We start from the raw sequence: 19,075 nt of genomic DNA on the forward strand, positions 1-19,075 counted from the left end.
GTAGGGGCCATGGGAAATGGGGACAGCGGTGAGACTGGGAAAAGCTGAGGGGAGAGCCCTGCAGGTATAAAAGCTGGAATTGAATCCAGCTGGCTGAGTCAGGGTCAGATGACTGTAGGCGAATTATGTTACCTTCACAGTCACTACAGCCAACATGCATATCGCACACCCCACAGTTTGTGGGGCAGTGAGTGCACACATAAGCACGCATATGCACGCATGCACAGAGGAAATGCTGACACAGGTGCTTTCTGGTTGGAGCAGGACCCCTCCCCTCACCTGCAACAATTCCCAGCAGGACTTAGGGAGTTCATAAGATGTAATGCTCTTGGCACCTGGGAGCTGCCCAGTTATATTTTGGTCCCATCCCCAACACAAGAATTCTTCACCACTCCATCCCTTTCTATTAAGACATTTCTGTCCATCCTGAGTGACTCCCAAAATATGCAACCTCGCTGAAGTAGATTTCAGATAGGGGCCAGAGGGTCACCATACTCAGAAGACATTCATCTCAATTAGGATAGTGGAAAGGCGGAAGCCTTTGGCTCGTTGAGTCATGGCCACTTTGCACTCACTGCTCTGAGCAGGGCTTACACACGGAGACCAGTGTCCAGGAGTCTCCCCCCGCAGGCCCCAGAGCTGGGTGGACCCAGTGGTGCAAACCAGGTATGGAGAGCTTCTTTCATCCTGGCTCAGGCTCCTGGCAGCACCACGTGCTTCTGGAGAGAAAGTTAACTAACATAACAGACACTTGGGAAATCCCAAATTTAGCCCAACTGAATTTTCTACCATGATGAAAAATGCCACTGGGCTAGAGTTTCTTCACTTTGTGAGCTCCACAGGCTCTTGATGGCAGAATTTGGGCCTGGGTTTGAGACACACACTGTCCTGAGAGGGCTGGGCCGCTTGCAGCAGGATGGGGGAGGGGGGGAGGGGGATCTGAGCAGGGAGAAAAGATCCCAGGGATCTTGGGGGGAATTTACTTACACATGGCCTTTAAGTAGTATGGCAAAGACGTGTCTTTCTTTACATGCTAGGTACATGTGTGCTCATTTACATTGGATAAGTATATGTGTGCCTTTATATTAAACGTGCACGTGCTAGTCTTTGCATGTTAGATGTGCATGTGTGTTTGTCTATGTCTATGTTAGGTGTGTGTATTTATGTATGGTGTGTGTGTGTGTGTGTGTGTGTGTGTGTGAGAGTGATATCTATCTGGGTTCCCTGAGATTCCAGTCACGTCTGGAAGCAGAGCCTGAGGCAGGGGTTTGGAGTATGATTTATTGGTGTGCCTTCTCAGAAGAAAGGCAGGGAGCAAGGATGCAAGGATGTGGTCTCTGCTGGAGTCCAGCTGCGTCCAATGCCAGGGAGGCTCTGGAGCTTTCACCGCGTGGCCAGATAAGCCCCACCTCAAGGCCGGGGCTGACCTTTTGCATCCCTCTGCATCAGGCCCAGACTGCAGGCTCTCTCCGGCTGGCAGGGCCTGGCCTAGGTATCCCTTTTGGCGAGGCTGGTTCTGCTGGGAAGACACAGACTGGGGGCCCTTATCTACCAGCACTCAGATGCTGGGAGCGGCAGCTCCGACCTCATAAGGGACCCTGGAGACTGTGTTATTCTCCTAGGGCTGCTGTAACAAAGGGCTGGGTGGCTTAGCATCACAGAAGTCCACTATCACAGTTGTGGTGACGGGAAGTGCAAAATCGAATGTGAGCAGGGCCATGTGGGCTCTGAAAGCTCTAGGGGAACCTTCCCTTCATCCTCCTGGGGTTCCGTGGCCTGCAGCTGCCCAGCCCACCTCTCTGTCTCTGCGGTCACACAGGCACCTCCTTGGGTGTCTCTGCTGTCACATGGCCATCTCCTCTCAGGAATACGGTCCTGTTGGAGTAGGGTCCAGCCTCTCCACCAGGACCTCGCTAATCACGTCTGCAGTGACTCTACTTCCAAAAAAGGCCACATTCACAGGGTCGGGGGTAAGGACTTCAAAATATCTCTTCTTGGGGGACCTAATTCAAGGTCTGGGAAGACAGAGGCAGGGCACCCATAGCTCCCCAGCCCCCCCTCCCCCATATAGAGGTCTGATTTTCACCACCACCCTTCATTGTTTTCCATGATATTGTTTATCCCTTACTGTGCACCTACTGTGTGATTGGAAGGCTCTATGTGCATTGAGTCACCCAGTCCTCACTTTGCCTCATAATAGTGGGTGTTTTTAGTTCCATTTTGTAGAAAAGGGAACAGGCTCAGAGAAGTTGCATAATTCGGTCAAAGTCACACAGCTAATATATGGCCCAGAGCCAGGCTTTGGCCCAGGGTGCACGATGAGAAAGGAAGAAGGTGGGAATGAAGTGGCTGGGAGAGGTCTGCTCTCTGGCCGGGTTTAGAGGTGTGTTCCCAGGCCAATATCCCCTGAGTGCAACACTGACCTCTGAGGGCTTGGATGTGAAAACTGCCAGAAAGGGAGGGCAGAGGGGCAGTGAGTTGCACAGTCCTTTTCTGGAGGGCAGGGCCGCTCTAGTGCTCATCCCCACCTGCACAGAGCCAGCTGTCCTAATTCTAGTTGTGCGTTCCCTGGGCCAGGCCGCTGGGAGCTGGGGCCATGTGGCTCTCTGCTCCACGACCCTGTCCTGGGTCATGCTGGACGAAGCAGCCCTCCTTCATCTCATGCATGTGACCTTAGTAATATGATTCATCTGGTGCAGGGTCTCTGGATCAGGGAGGGGAGCACATTGGAAATACTTCCAATAGTTACAGAGATTTGATTCAATGAATATATCATCAAGCGTCAAGAGAGGGCGTGGATGAGTGTCGTGGAGGCTTTAGGCGCTGGGAAAGCCATACCACACGGGAAGGGCAAAGGACCTGGGGTTTGCTGTCTGGAAGATGGAAGGTTGAAAGTGATCCAACAGAGATTTTTAAACCTATTATGGGTTTGGGGATCAAGGCTTTCTGGATGTTTCTTTCTCCTCTGAGGACATAAGAGAAAAGACACTTAAAACGCAGGGTGGATTATATTCGGGGAAAGGGTAACTCTGACAGTTTTGGGATAGGTTTACAAAGAAATGAAGAGCATTCCTGACGAGAAAGCTTTAAACAGGAAACAGGTCCTTGCTTTCCAGAACTGTTGGGATTTGGTCCTGCAGGGAGGCAGGACGCCCCTGGGAGCCACACAGTCTTGAAAGTTCTGCTCCTTCTTCGGTAAGCTAACTGCTAACTGGTTAGGGCACAACTGCTCGGGGCTGGTTGCCCAGTGACCATGCCTGCCCTGTGCTTCCCTCCCCTATCTCTTCTTGCAGAGGCCCCAAAGCCAGATTTGGACTTTCTAGCCTTCCTTGTGGCTGAGGGTGTGTACGTTTCATCCGGCCAATGAAACATCATGGGAAATTGCTTGGGAAACCACTGGTAAAGATATTTCCTTCCCTAATGACAGGAGAGAGGCACTCTAGAGCACTCTCTTGCTCTCCTGTTTGCCTGGCTGCCTCCTTGCTTCCTGCCTTGGATACACAGCAGGGGGAAGACACGATGCCTGGGGCTTTGGCAGCCATTGTATGTCCATGAGGAAAAAGTCAGAGCATTTGCAGTGCCCTCTGCTGGCTCTCTGACACTCTGAACTGCCAGCCAATCCTGGACTGGCCCACCTTCATCTAGTTCTAGAAATCATTAAATTCTCTTTAGTATTTAAGCCACTCTCAGCCCAGTATTCTGCTGCTTGCACCTGAAGGCATTCCTGACCTAGGCACTAGGCTGCTGTCAAAGTGAAGAGCATGGATAACAAGGCCAGGCCTGCCTGTAGAAAGCTGTCCTGGATCTTGGACTCACGTGGGTTGAGAAGCAGAGAGAGAGCCCAAGGGCCTTCGGAGGAATTCACATAGGCAGGCAGCCGAAAGGAGGGGGAGTCTCCGTTTTAATTCTGAAGCCAAGGAATCCACTCACTAGTAAAACTGAGGCCCAGAGGGAGCCCCCGGTGCTGCAGGCACCTCCTCCGCAGGAACATGGGGGTGCAAGCTCTTCCACAAGGCTGTGCTCCAAGAACACCAGCATCTCCTGGGGCCCGGGGGCCCCTCTCCCTCATGTGGTGACCAAGCAGGCCTGTGTGGGTGCGGCCTAGGGTGCCCCTAGCATTCCCGGTGATGCTCCTATATGCCAACATTTCAGACTCACCACTGTGGGCCAAAGGGGCAGTGTGGTGAGAGAATGTTCCTCCATGACTCTGGTTTTCTTGTATTGTCTGCTCCTCACGCTGTAGCGAATGCCGGCCAGGGAGAACCATGCTCTTGTAGGATTTATGATGGGGATGCATATTTATTTACCCAAGCCTCGTCTTCTAGCTGCAGGTTTGGAAAATTGCCTGATGGCTCTTATGGATACAGGCTAGCCGCCGTTACGGCATGACTGCAGAGGCAGGAGAGCAGTGCCGGGAGCTCCTAATGAGTTCGCCATGGCCTGTGTTGTTAGGGTAGAACTGGGAAGAACTTGGGGGCTCTAGTTCCCAGCTGGACATTCGAGGTTCAATATGAACGAAGTAGTGGAAAGAACAGGACTTGGGAGAAACCCAGCCCCTCATCCTCCAGGGTCTTTGAGACCTGCCATTCTCAATGGCTCTGGGTCCTGCCCGGGGGATGACTGTGGAACTTTGTTGGTTGGGTTGTTTATGTGGTCCTGCTCGAGGCTGAATAGCGACCTCCCAGCAGGACCAAGGGGGAATCCTTGGAACCTGCGAATAGGTGACCTCATGTGGCAAAAGACACTTCATAGATGTGAGTCATCTGAGGACCTCATGGGGGGAGAGGGTCTTGGCTTATCCTTGTGGGCCCAGGGAGTCACAGAGGTCCTTAAAGGAGGGAGGCATGGAAGTCAAAAGAAGAAAGAGACATGAGATGGGAGCAGAGAGAAATATGCTGCTGCTGCTCTGCTGCCTGAAGACATGAGAACGGGTCATAAGCCAAAGGCTGTGGGTGGCTTCCAGCAGCTGGGAAGGAGAAGGAAATAGATGGTCCCCTAGAGCCTCCAAGAGGAATTGGCCCTGCCAACCTTAGCCCCATGGAACTGATTTTGGAGTTGTGGGTTCCAGAACTTATATAAGAAAATATAAGTCTGTATTTTCTGAAGCCACCCAGTATGTAGTCATGTGTTACAGCATCCCCAGGACCCTTGCATGGGCTCCAAGGGCCAGTCGTTCCCTATTTATCTCCTGCTTTTAAGAGAATAATCAGGACTCTGCTTGGGTAGAAATGTAATGATCCACATTTTTGATCACAGATCTTTAAAAAAACTTTGCATATCCTGTTTTTACACATCTTTGATAACTTATTATCAATCATATTGAGGATCTCCTTTCAAAATGAACTTTGGGTTTTGTCTTTTAAGTTTACATGTACATTCGAGTTTCCTACAACCTATGAAACAGGTTGGTTTCGTGGCTGTGAGGATACAAGTACACCCTTAAGCCCTGAGCCTTTTTCTATTCCAATTCTGAGAGGAGGAGACTAGGGCTGACTTCTCCTCGACCTGCCCCAGCAGCGAGGGCCTTGCCGGTGGGCAGCCAGGAGGGAGAAACGTGGGAAATGCCCTTACTTTGACAACAGAGAGCATCCCCTCGTTGGTCTGAGGGTTGGTGTGGATCTCGAAGCTCTGCCCTGGGTTCCCGTTGATGATGGTGTAGGCAGCTCTCCATGCGCCTGTGGCGGGGTCATCCTTGTCTTCCACTGTCAAGTTGACAATAACCCCCACGGCTCCTTCCTCGACAGTGGCTTGAAACTGCAAATAGAGCAGATGGTTACTGTCACCATTGGGTAAAAACAGCAAGAACCCCTTCAGAGCCCTTCCCACAGTGGGTCTGTTACCCACGTCACCTCATTTCACGGAGAATGGTGCAGGAGGCTCATGCTGCTGTGCGGTGCAGAGCCAGCAGAGGATCCGCTCTCCTCTCGGCCTTCCCTGCACTCAGGTGAGGCCAGGAGGCTGCTCTCTCTCCTACTGAATGTGGCCAGAAGTGATGCTTGCTGGCTGGGAGCAGCTGTCCCTTCTCCCTGCCTCTCCTTCCATCTATCTAAACACAGACGACCACAGGACCCAAGGTCAGGGTGCAGCCACAGGGGGAAGAGCGTGGGTCCTGAGTCCCTACAAGGAAGAGGATGCCCGTCCTGAGCTGTAGTCCAAGGACAAACAGACTTCCAGGCAATTTTTGCATCTCTGCTCTCGCAGCCTCACATACCATAAACGACAAGGTCATGGCGTAGCCAGGACACCTCCCTCGCGTGTAGAGGGCCTGGAGCTGGAACCCCACGTTCGGCTCCATGGCTTCTCCTCAATGGCACCATCTCCTCTAAAGAAGAAAGCCGATTTCATCCACCCCACCCCTACCCCACAACTAGGAGGACTTTAAAAACCCATTTTCTAAGGAAACATATAAATCAGTTGTTGGGAGCCTTGTTGTAGCCGTGTTTTTATTGGAATACATCTCAAATACTTGTTGCAAGTAGGTGTGGTGAAAATAAATCAATAAATGAAAAATCAGCTTTCCCACAGATAGAGAATTTCATGAGCTATCATTAGCACATTCCTTTGAGCTGGAAGCATAAAGTATTGTTTTGGTGCTTACCTCTGACACAGTACAGGTGAATAGTAATCTGTTTGCAAATATTTTACAAACAAGTAATACCAATAAGCTGACAAGAAGAAGAAATATCTTGGAATTTCAATTAGTAGGAAAGCGAATCTAGAGACAGTGAGGCGATGTCAGAAAGCCCTTGTGTTCAAAGAGAAGTAATTTGAGAAATGGGGTTTCAAAAGTAGTGGCTGATTAATTGACTTGCAAATCATTAATCATAAACCTTAATCTTGATGCCTTGGGGGGATGGGGCGGGGACGGGAACTAATTTGTCTACCACACCTCAGCAAACCTGGATGGGTTGTTTCCTTTCTGTGAAAGGGGCAATTCTTGGAACATGCTGGCAAGATGGAATGTAGCAACCTGGAGGATGCTGTCGTGGGGATACAGCTCCAGGAGGCAACGAGGTTGACCTGATTCCTGTCTAAGCAGTCCTCTCTTCTATCTTTCCCTCCTTCTCACAAAAATCACGGCATTCCTAAACTTAAATCTAGAGAGGTGGTTCCCAACCCTATCTGTACATTAGAATCTCTTCGGGGGCTTTTTAAATTTTTTATTTATTTATTTTTAAATGATTGGGCCCTATTCTAATTCAGTGGGTATGGGGTAAAGCCTGAGATTCAGTATTTCCTTAATCTGCCCAGATAATTCTAGTATGCAGTTCGGGTTGAGAGAAGCATGATGGAGTCCAAGGTCAAGACTGGTAAGGAAGTTTCAATGTGAGAGCCCACTCCGGTTTTGGAGGTGGCCTGAGCTCCGTGCTGGAGGGGCCTGAAGTGCCTCTGGCTCAGCAAGAGGGGTTCTGGGGTTAGCTCCTGCCTGCTGTTGGCTGCATGTCCACAGTGCTATCTAATCCCTTCAGACACAGATGAAGAAAGAGGCACAGAGAAGGAAGGAAAGTCCAGTCATTCGGTGAACCAAAGGTCAAGTCCATGTCTCCTGGATTCCTGTAATCTCAGCTTTTAACAGTTGGATTACTCAAGACCCCCATTGCTTTGGCCGGTCCTTCACCTCTGCTGTGGTCCAGAGCCAGAGGACGGGCTCTCTGTCCCCTACTGATCACACCAGACCTTAGCTCATAACTTATCCTTGTGTCTCTTCTGACTCCTGTTCCTTAGACACCAGACTCCCTGATGCAGATTCAGGGAGTGCTTAGACAGGAGGGTGCTGGGTTCCCTCTGTCTGGTAGAAAGGCAGTTACATACAGTGCAGAGGTGAGAAGTTGCTCTGTCAAAGTGGGTGAGGGTCACGTGGTGGATAAAGACACAGAACACATCATGATTTGAGGAGGCTGGAGCTCAGGGAGGTCTGTCTTGTTCACAGCTTTCTCCCCAGCCCCTCACATGATGCTAGGTGCAGAGAAGGGACACAGTAAATATCTGTGGAATGAATAGTGCTCTTAAATGTAGGCAGTGGGACCTGGCATCAGAGGAAATGTGAGAGGCTGTAGCTCTACAGGAGCCATAAGAGGGGCCGACTGGCTGATCATGCCTGATCCTGCCACTTGCCTGATGTTCCAGAAAGGGAAGGATGGACTCATCTCTCTTGTGTCCCAGGACATCTCTAGCACAGCTGCATTATGACTTCCATGGATCTTAGGTGCTTTTACCTTCATTGGTCCTTCCTACCATAATAGATTTTCATCGGCTTTAAAAATTTCATTTTTTCCCGAGGTGAGAAAAATATTAAAATTTTCTTTGACCCTGAGAGTTCTTTTTCTCATTTTAGGACTCTAGGCACTGTGCCTAGAGCACCTGATGGACGACTCAGCCCTGATCCCCAGTACATAGCACATAGTACATAGTGCTGGACACATGAAAATCTGATGGATGAATAAATGGGTGGGTAGTTGGATGGATCTATTTATAAAATTAATATTTAGGACAAATCTAAGTGGCAAAAACCTGTGCAGCTTTTTTTAGGATGCTTTTATTTTTAAATGTCTGCAGCACCTACCATAGGTAGGTGGCATAGAACACCCTTTTAGTGTGTAATCAAATGACTCCAAATGGAATAATGTGGTACTGTTTTAGGAATTATGTGGCCCTGATACTTCCTTAGATGTATTAGTGTGTCCACAGCTACCATGGTGTTCCTACCATTCATCCACCCATCTGTCATCCACCCAACCATCATCCATCCATCTACCTATCATTCTCCATCCATCTATCATCCAACATCTATCCATCCATCTATTTATCTTCCATCTATCATCCATCCATCCATTCTCCATTCCTCCATTTATCTATCCATCCTCCATCCACTATCTATTCATCTATCCATCATTCTCTAGCCATTTATCCTTCCTTCCATCCATCCATCCATCCATCCATCTTCCAGAAATGACAGACAGACACACAACAATTATTTGGTGGGTGGCTTCTGTATGCCAGGCTTGATATAGTATTAAATTCTAGGGATATGCTAGAAAACAAAATAGACATGGCATAGGTATGATTACAAAACTGTGTTAAATGTTAGGGAAAAAGTAACCCTGAGCCTGTGGATCAAAGGGGGAATGGTGAGAGGGAGTGGATGCCTGACTCAGTCTGGGGAGGGTTAATAGAGAGGAATTCCCTGAGAATTGAAAGCAAAGCAGGAGTTAATAAGGTGAAAGGAGAGAGAGCATTCCTGGCATCAGGAACAGCATGAGCAAATGCCTGCAGGGATGAGGGATGGGCCTAAGTGAGCAAAGGCCATGGGTGGAGGGAACATGGTACATTTGCAGAATGGAGGGCAGGTGGGTGTGGCTGGAGTGCAGGGGAGGGCTGGGGAGAACTCTTTGCCATTGGACTCCAGAAGAAGACAGAGTCAGATTATGCAGGGCTTTGGGGGCCACAGAAAGGCATTTGGACTTTATCTTGAAAGTAAAGTAGAGCCTAGTCAAGGAACTGGATTATGTTTAAATCTACTCTTTAAAGAATTCAGAAAAAAAATCTTTAAATATAGAAAACATTCAACACAATTATTATAGTCTTTGTTAAGACCATTATCTGATTCTTGCATAAACTACAAAGCCAGTTTCCTTGAGCATCCATTTAGAAATTCATTATTGCTTAATTAAATACTCATTCTATTAATTCTATTCAATGTTTTAACCCCATTATATAATTCAAGATGGAAAATTAAATAGATTAAAATGAAATAGTACCATTTTATATTTCTATACCAATACTCACTTTGTGATTTAAAAACAATAGACAGACATTAATTTAGCATACCAGAGCAGGAGAAATTATTGATTGTAACATTACTTCCTCTAATTGGAAAAAATAGATAAAGTCACTTTTCTGTTAAACTGTGTGGCAAATCAAATACCAGACGCAAAATACATTTTTACATAATCAGTGTGGGTGACTGGCTTGGGACATACTGAGGCTCATTAACTCTCTCCCTTATATTCAGAACCGATTATTTCATTCTACTTTTTTTTGACAATGTGAGGTGAGTTTTGTGATGGGTATTTAGGAAGAGAATGCCTGGACTTTGCACAAAGGTCATTCATCACCAAGGGAAGAGGGACTTCCATTTTATTTTACACCAAGAATAAATGTTCTTCCTCATCCAGCAAATGGTTGGTTTTAAGTTAAGGTTAAGCTGAAATTGGAAATAACAATCAGCAGGGTAGAAAGCCACAGGTAGGGAAGAAGTGACTGTGCATGACTTTAAGGCACTGGACATCTACAAGCTTGCATGCTTGATGACTGGAGTCCAAGTTAATGAACTGTCAACTATGATGTTTTCATGGATGGTGAACTTGAAAAATTGGGATGTAGTCATTTGGGTCCTGGCTTGGAGAAATTAAAAGTTAAGGTCTCAGAAAGTTTTACAAACTTGGATTTCTATTCATGAGGTTAAAAGCTTGTGGGAGAGATCATCAGAAATTTAACTTGCAATTTTACAAGTCTATGTTTACGTAAAGGATAGAGCTCATTGGAAAAAGTCTTATCTCTTGGTGATAGTCCAATGGGTAGAACTGTGATCGCTAGAAATAAGATAATACATTTAAGGATCTTGGCACACTGCTTGGCATAGAGTAAGGAATCAGTCAGTATTTGTTAGTGAGGATGATGATGATGGATTTTGTTTTGTATCATACGAAATTCTTACTAATAAATGGGAGGACATGGCTCAAACCCCTGTGACAAGGCTCAAACCCCTGTGACTCTGTCTGCCTTTTAATGGATAATCTACATAGATACCTTATGTCCTTGCAATTGGTGTGGAAAAGCTCTTCTCATTTTAGTTATGTGTTTCTGATACTCCCACACTTTTGTTTGTCTCTGATTTGCTCTAGCAACAGACACTTTATCACCAAGGCAAACGATGTTAACCTACAGCGCCTACATTTATGGTTTCCTTCTATGTGATTTGGATTCACCCCAGGATAGAAAAACGAAAGAACTCATTCTAGTAAATATTCTTTAAGTGTCTATTGCATGCTGAGGAATCCACCAGGTGCAGGAAATATAGCAGTAAATGAAAGGGACACTATTCTCTCCCCTTGGGGGCTTGCAGCTCAGGAGATTGACACATTTCCTCCCACTCACCCCCTTTCTTTATATGTTTTGCTCACTTATGACATATCCAGACATTTTGTTTACTATCATTTCTCTACTTCATATATTCAAGGCTGTACCTGTGGCCAATTATGGACGCTTTTATGTTTGGACATGATTTAGTTTCCAGCTAATGATCATTTCAATAAATGGTGCTAGACCATTTGGATATCCATGTGAAGAAAACAATGAGTCTTGATTCCTATGTCACACCACATACAGAACGTGAATGGTAAAACTATAGAAGTTTTAGAAGAAAACAAAAGGGGATATTTTAATTCAGCTTACAGTTAATGTTTATGGGCACTATATATATATATTATATTATATATACACACATATGTAATATGTAAAATATTTTAAATATATAAATACAAAATATAAAATGTTATTACGATTGTGAAATTCATATAATAGAACATTATGTAATATTGAAATACAAATTTCAACAAGTACACAGAGTTCTATATAAAGTTCATTCAGTATTTTAAAGAAGCCTCTATGTCTAAGAAATGATTAACAGCAGAGACCCACAAAGGACTCTGAAGATGTGTGGCTGAAAACTTAGCCAGCCCTCAAGACAATGAGACCTATTGAGTCCTTCCCGGGCCATGTCCCAATTGGACATGCACAGACAGACCCCCAAATGACTATAGAACCAAGGTGGGAGGAGAACATTCAGGAACCCACCAGACCATAATGGTCCCAGACATTGGTATATTTGACTCTTTTCTCCCCCTGATTAAAATTCTGTCATCTCTAAATACCCCTTTCTCTTTGAAGCTGAAGAGTGGTGCCAGAGCTTTGTTTTCAACACTCATGGAAGACAATTCACACAGTGAGAAGTAAATCAGATGCTAGAGCTCGGGCTTCTAGCAAAGGTGAGCAGAGACTTCCCTGTCCTCTCAAGGAGAGAAAGCTTGGGGGATCCCCTCCCACTGTGAGCTTCTGGAGAGTGAGGATCTTGTCTTTGATTCACCAAAATGCCAGATCTTTCATAAGGTGAGAGCACTTAAATAGACATTAAATTTTGGGACTTTTTTTTTTTTTAGAGAGAGAGAGAGAGAGAGGTCTATCCACATGTGAACAGAGGGGGGACAAGGGGAGAGGGAGAGAGAAAGAATTTTAAGCAGGCTCCATGCTAAGCATGGGGCCAGAGGTGGGGCTTGATCCCAGGAGCCACAAGATCGTGACCTGAGCTGAAACCAAGAGTTGGACGGTTAACTGACCGAGTGACCCAGATGCCCCATTTTGGAATCATTTTTATCTATAGAGTAAAAACCTAGGAGGAGAAGATGCCAGTGTACATGTGTTCGAGGGTCTCACAATGAGAAGAGTGGCCAGGTCTTCTGTCTTCTCACTGAGAAAAAGGCAAGTGAACTAATTGTAGTTCAAATGGCAGAAACAATAGAATTCTACATGGTGGATGTCAGGCTTCCTTTTCTGAGGATCCTTAAAGCAGATCCAAGCCCCTACTGAGAAGAGTGTTCTACAGGGCCATTGGGGTCATAGGATCCCACCTTCCTTCGCCAGAGCTGATTGGACACAGAAATCATTCCTGACTCACAGGTGACCAGTTGGTTGTCTGCTTCATGAACAATCAGATGTTTCTCTAAGAGTGTGAACTTAGAGAAATAGAACTATGATCAGAGGGCATTAGTCCTTAAATTCTAAGTTCCTGGGTAGTTGAGCATGGGGTGACCTTTTTTTTTGTCCTTTGGACACCGATGACTAGCTGCATAGAGAGGCAGAAGAGTGGACACACTGAAAGAAAAAGAGAGATCCCAGGGCACTCAAAGACACAAAAGACAGATGGGGAAGCATCCTTGGTCTCCCATTGGTTTCCCAGCCCTGCCACCATGCGCATGAGGTTCCCTGCACCTCTTGTCTGCTGGGATGCTTCTGGGCCTCTCAACGGCCCCATCTTCAAGAGCCATCTTGATTAGGTTTCTGCCCCCCATGGAGCCCTGGGGAAACCAACTCTGGCAGGTGTCTGCCGTTCTCAGCAAGTGAATGTGGCCTCTCTGATGAAGATTTGGTCTCCACAGATGTCTCCTCAAGTATCTTTTTTCCACCTTGCTCTGGAGAGTTTCAAACATTTATATATATAAGAGAATGCCTGGACTCTTTATATATAAAACAAAGCAGCCAGAATAAAGAACCTCATGTGCCCATCACCAGGCTTCAGAGGTTTTCAATTCCCGCCCCACTGTGCTTCGGGTACACACCCACGCCTCCCCACTCCTGCATTATCTGGAGCAAATCCCAGACGGATCATTGTATCTGCAAATATGCCATTGTGTATCTCTAAAAGATAAAGCTTCTTTTTAAGAAAACATAATCAAAGTCCTTTCTTGATCTAACTAACATTAATTTCTTCTGATAATTACTGGTTTTCTTTTGTGCCAGATACTTTGATAAAAGCATTTGCATGTTATCTCTATTATAGGAAAAGAGAGTACCTACCAGCCCTGGTAAAGGACAGTTGCCAGAATTTTCTCAGTTAAACATTTCAGGCAGGTGAAGAAATACACATAAGTTTAACAATAATAAGGAACAACAGGTCAACAACAAAGCAACCTTCTCCTGAGCGAAGAGCACTTTCCAAGACTCACTGAAATCCCAGGCAACGTCGTTCTCGATTCAGGGCGCTGATGAACATCCCACTAGCTGGTGTGATCCACCCACCTGGAGAAGCCCTGGGCCGGAAGGAGAGCTCTGTGCCTGGAGGGCTGCCTTCTACCAAGAGGACAGATGGATCATCTGCCTGCTTTCTGGGTGTACAGGTAGGGGGATGGGCCAGCAGTCAAGAGAGGGAGACAATATTTGGTGCGTGCTCTGGCAGGACACATTTCCCATTTCCACTTAGTGCACACTTCTCTGTGTTGGCTCATTTCCCATGAGGAGTTTCCAAGTGTTGCAGACATAGAAGGTGCTGAGTCAATGACTTGAGAAGACCTGCCAGGCCTGGCTCTCTGGGGGCCTGGCGGTGCACCTGCTAATGTTCATTTTCTTCCTCTACAGGATCTTGCCTGCGGAGGTTCCTCCAATCTGCCAAATGCACACACACACACACACACACACACACACAAACGTGTACGATGAAAGAAGTGAGTTCTCAGGAAGAAGCAGCTCAGATAACAAAAATGTGTCTTTTCCAACATGAAACAAAATGAAAACACATAGCCACTGAAGACTGACTGGAAACTAATGCAGTTGAGCAGTGGTTGTCAAACTGTGTTCCTGGGAACCAAGGACGTTTGAGAGATGGCACAGGAGTCCTGTCAATGTAACAGGTATTTCCCCCGAGACAGTAAGACTAAACAGTTTGAGGAATCTGTGGATCGTGTTTTGTATATTAGAGTCCCTGCCTGAGATTTTGCCTGAAAAAAAAAATGTTTTGCTCTTAAAAAGAAGTTTGCAAATCACTGCCTTAGGGAGTTGGTGCAATAAATATTACATCAGATAAAGAGAGAAAAATTAAAAATCAAGGAGCAAATATGCCACATCCTTTCTTTTTCTGAATGCCAGGTGTGGACACTTTATTCCATCTGACAGTGGCATCTCTCCCTCACTTGAGTTTCTCCTTTTAAAAAATTAAAGAGAAAGCAAAACATATTTGTGCATCTGATGAGATAATTGGAAATAGTTTAATTTTGAGAAGAGAGATTTTCTGTGAAGATATGCATCAGACCACAAACATTTGAATCTGGATGAAGAATGATGTTTTTTTAGGAGCAATAGCATGGTCTACTCCAAAGACTTAGGAATTTGGTTAATGCAATCCTGCAAATGTATAGGAGTGGGAACTTCAACGAAGTGGGGCAATTTTGGGTCTACCTCTAATTCATGGGTAAATCCTGTAACATCTCTGAGTCCCCGTTTGACTATCTGAGATGTAGGGTATCAGACTCCAGCAGTAGGTTCTTAACACTCATTACATGTTAGAATCTCTTGCAAGACCTTAAAAACTATTGATGATTTGGGGTCCTACATTCACGGGTTTTTCTTGGTGGGGTCTGGGCATTTGTATTCCTCAAAATTCCCTGTGATTCCAATGAGCAGCCAGGACTGAACACAACTGTCTGAGATGACTATAAGGTTCCCCCCTGGGGTTACGATCAGGGGCTAAAAAGAGCTTCGTGAGTCCCTCCAGCTCATGTGGGGTCCTAAGTGGTAAAGACCTCATTGTGAGAACCAGAGGATGCCACTGGTGGGGAATCTTGAGAACTCTTCTATCTCATGGGGTCGTAGGAGCTGCTAAGCAGAGCAGAGGAATACATTTGCTAATGAAATTACAGGGTTAGCGCCCGGAGGTCGGTCGTGGCTTTCACTATCTCAAACAGAAATCTGGTGCCTGGCAACAGTTACCCCATTCCCCTCCCTCTGGCCCCTAACAACCACGAATCTGCTTTCTCCATTGATTTACTTATTTCATACAAATGACATCACACAACATGTGGCCTTTTGTGTCTGCCTTCTTTCACTGAGCACTGGGTTCCCAAGGCTCATCCACATTGCAGAAAGCTGTCAGCGCTTTCTTTTTTGTGGATGAATACTGTTCCATTGCATGAACAGACCACAGCACATATACCCCTTCATCCACTGATCAACATGTGGGTCATTTCCATTTTTTGGCCATTGTGAATAATGCTTCCATGAATGTTCATGTATAAGATGTGTCGTGAACATCTGGGTACCCTTTTCTGGGTAGATGGCTGGGTGGATGTCCTGGGCGGTGCAATGACTCCATGTTGACAAGGGTATGGGTTGAAGTCATTTGTCAACATGCATATGGCACTTGTACTCTGCCTTTCAGACACACGGGACTGTGTACTGCTTGCTGGCTTCCAGAGCCCCCTGCCTCCTGGTCCCAGGGGAGGAGAGGCAATACTTGAGAAGAAAGCCTCCAGCTTTGAATGGCTCGAGGGTTGTGGAAGGAGAAGTATCTATGAGAGCCTTATCTCTTTCAAATCCTTTGGCCAACCCACCTCAAGCAACCTCTTCTCTCCCACTTTGCGGGGGGTACTCCTCAGATTAATGCAGGAATGAGACAGACCCTGGAGCTCCTGGAGAACAAGCCCTTCTCCCCACGTGCCACCTGCAGCCGGTTCTAACCAGAGAAAGTACATCTTTAATCTCCTGAGCTGTGGGAAAATCGACACACTTGGTTAGGCTCCTGATGCTAACACCCCAGTACAAATAAGGACAAGAGAAACCTTCTGCTTTCATTACAAGGGATTTGTACAAATTCATACGTGGAATTGACTTACAGCTTCTAATTTATATTTAAATCCCGAATGTCTTAGTCAGAAGAAACTGCTCTATATCCATTGTCTGTGTCTGCACCATTGATTCGTGCTTCAAATAGACCCCACGGGCCCAGTTGTAATTCCCATCGGCACATCCACATATTTCTTCCCAGAGGTGGCTTATGGAGTTTCTGAGAACATCGGAGTTCCCCGGGGCGAAGAGATGGATGGGAATCATACCCTTGGGAATCACATCCGATGAGAGAAGGACGATGAAGAAAATCATTCTCTACCCTTTCCTGGCTCTGATACCAGGATGGAGGGACGACAGAAGTCTGTATGGGGACAAGGGTGCCTGATTGCATTCTCTCACATTGGTAAGGACAAACGAGGAAAGTTTCTTATGTTTCACACCATGGGAAGCTCTATCATCTGTTGGCTGTGTCACTTTGGATAAGAAACCACCTCTCTGTGTCTGGACTTTCTCATCCACAAAATGAAAATAATAAGAGTATGTACTCTCATGGGATTATTACGATGATTAAGTGAGAATATAAATGTTTAGATGCACGCCTGATGCATAGCAATATTTGCCCATTGTTACGAGAAACACAGACAAAATGAACAAAGGAAATGAAGTTTGTTGCCATGAACATCATCATAAGGAACATGACCAAAGAAATTAACTTGGCTCTTTTGGGAGTTTTTTGGTTACGGTAGTGTGGTCTTACTAGATAATATTTCCATCAATATAAAGTTCCCTTGTTCCATAAACTACTTAGAGTTGGTGTCGCTTATAAGCAGAAGTGTTCTGCCCAATACTTCTGATTTCCTGATTGTTTTTTTCAATCTAACTTACGGTTTCTCAACCTCAGCCCTATTGACATTTTGGGTTGGATCATGATTTGTCGGGTGGGGCTGCCCTGTGTATGGCAAGATGCTCAGTGGGCTCCTTAGCTTCTATCCACCAGATGCCAGGAACACCCATGCTGCAATCATCAAAAATGTTTTTGGGCATTGCCAGTTGACCCAGTGAAGTGTGTGTGTGTGTGTGTGTGTGTGTGTGTGTATACATGTGTATGTGCATGCATGTGTGAATTTCTCCCTGACTGAGAATCACTAACTTAGCTCAACCAGGCCAGGGGCTGCCTATAAGTATCTGCCTCTAAACAGCAGCCCACAAGTCCCCGAGGACAAGTTTTGTCATCACACTGGTCCTAGACTGAAGTCTCAGAGGAAAACACTGAAATAACATGATAACATTTTCTGGAGTAACTGAATCCGACATTGCCAGGAACACATTCAAGGGTAAAACCGAAGACTATAATTATTATGATAATTATTGATGTAGTTTTCATTGCTCTACAATTTTTGAATTAGCAACTGATAATCCTTTATAAAAGAAGAAAGGTGGTTTTTCTTGCTTTCCATTCTTCCTGACACCTGCCCACCTTTCTCTTTTTAATCAATGTGCTCCAGGTCCCCATGTGGCCAAGGGAGACTCATACACCACGACAGATAGACAGGGGCGGGGGACAGTCCTGTCGCCATCACAGGGCATTTTCAACGGGCCTCAGGAAATGAGGAGCATTTTCCACTGGGTCCAGTTGGAGCTGTGCAGACTCAAGCTTAGCGGACAATGAGGGGTTATTACCTGCAGCCCATTGCTTCCCCCGGGGTCTGGAAACCTTCTAGATGGGAAGTGTGGGTCTTGGGCTAGGGGCCTGAGCATTGGCTGGGAGCCCCTTGAAACCTCAGAATCGGGGCCACACAGTAGCCCTTGGGAGCCAGATCCCCGGTGACAGGGTGCTGAGTCAGTCGGGAAGTTGTTCCCAAACCCTCCCACTTACCCCCCTGCTTGCCCTCCCTTTCCCCCAGGCTGTCCTCACTGGTGACCCCAAGGGAGGGTAGGGAGGGAGACCAGGGATGCAGGTGGCCCTGCTCTCCGCAGCCCTGCCTTGATCAACATCCTCTCCAGGGGCCCTCTGTCCTCTGGCTAGTGGGGTCCTGTCCGGTGTGACCTGCACCCCCGGGGCGGCCCATCCCCAACCCCTCCCCAGTCCTGTCCTCCTGTCCTGCTTCCTTACCCTCCTACCAAGTCTATAAACACACTTGAAGGAACCCCGTCAATTAAGAAAACCCAAGCAGCACAAGAAAGAGGAGCCCCTACTCTGCACTCCTTGTTCCCCACTCCCCACGGGGGGCCTGCATTTCTTGCTCCCCCGCCCCCAAGGTTGCAGATTGCTGAATATATCCACAGCTAGAGGGAGGGGTGCAGACCACAAAAGCAAGCTCTGGACATTTATATGCCATCAAAGGAACAATGTAAATTGGCCAGTGTTGAGATGTAAATACTGGGAGAAATATCCTGTTCAAGAATTCTTATAGCGTCTGTTGAATGGGGGCCAAGGAGGTTTTTCAGGGAACTCTCACCCTGGCCCCCTAGTAAGCAAGACCAGCCCTGCCCAGTGTGGCTCCAGCTACTCAGAGGGCTGCACAGGCAGCAGGTGCAGCAGAGGGGGTGCAGCAAAGGGGGGTGAGCAGGGGAAGGAGGCTGGTTTTGCATATGGAAAACAGAAACTCTCAGAGACTTCAGGAATTTTAAGTAAAAAAGGTGATGTTTTCAGCCTGACTTTTCCCTACCTAGTGACAGAGTG

The 19,075-nt window shown here is 46.5% G+C and overlaps 1 protein-coding gene and 1 long non-coding RNA gene across 4 annotated transcripts in view; one reads left to right on the forward strand and one right to left on the reverse strand.

The window, feature by feature from the left end:
• The window catches only part of CDH13 (cadherin 13), a 1,002,781-nt gene that overhangs the window by 97,118 nt on the left and 886,588 nt on the right, over positions 1 to 19,075 (reverse strand). For both annotated transcript variants that reach the window (XM_038538175.1, XM_038538176.1), the window contains one exon: positions 5,572 to 5,754. In XM_038538175.1, the coding sequence (XP_038394103.1) occupies positions 5,572 to 5,754 (183 nt within the window). The remainder of the gene's footprint in view (positions 1 to 5,571; positions 5,755 to 19,075) is intronic.
• Positions 1,689 to 17,143, forward strand: LOC111096018. Of its 2 annotated transcripts, XR_005360012.1 has the most exons (6): positions 1,689 to 1,970; positions 8,336 to 8,448; positions 11,950 to 12,168; positions 12,440 to 13,952; positions 14,191 to 14,462; positions 15,986 to 17,143. It is a non-coding gene; the product is annotated as an uncharacterized LOC111096018 (long non-coding RNA). The 2 variants fall into 2 exon arrangements; XR_005360011.1 differs by lacking the exon at positions 8,336 to 8,448.

The sequence above is a fragment of the Canis lupus genome, chromosome 5, assembly GCF_011100685.1.
Source record: "Canis lupus familiaris isolate Mischka breed German Shepherd chromosome 5, alternate assembly UU_Cfam_GSD_1.0, whole genome shotgun sequence".
Taxonomy (NCBI): domain Eukaryota; kingdom Metazoa; phylum Chordata; class Mammalia; order Carnivora; family Canidae; genus Canis; species Canis lupus.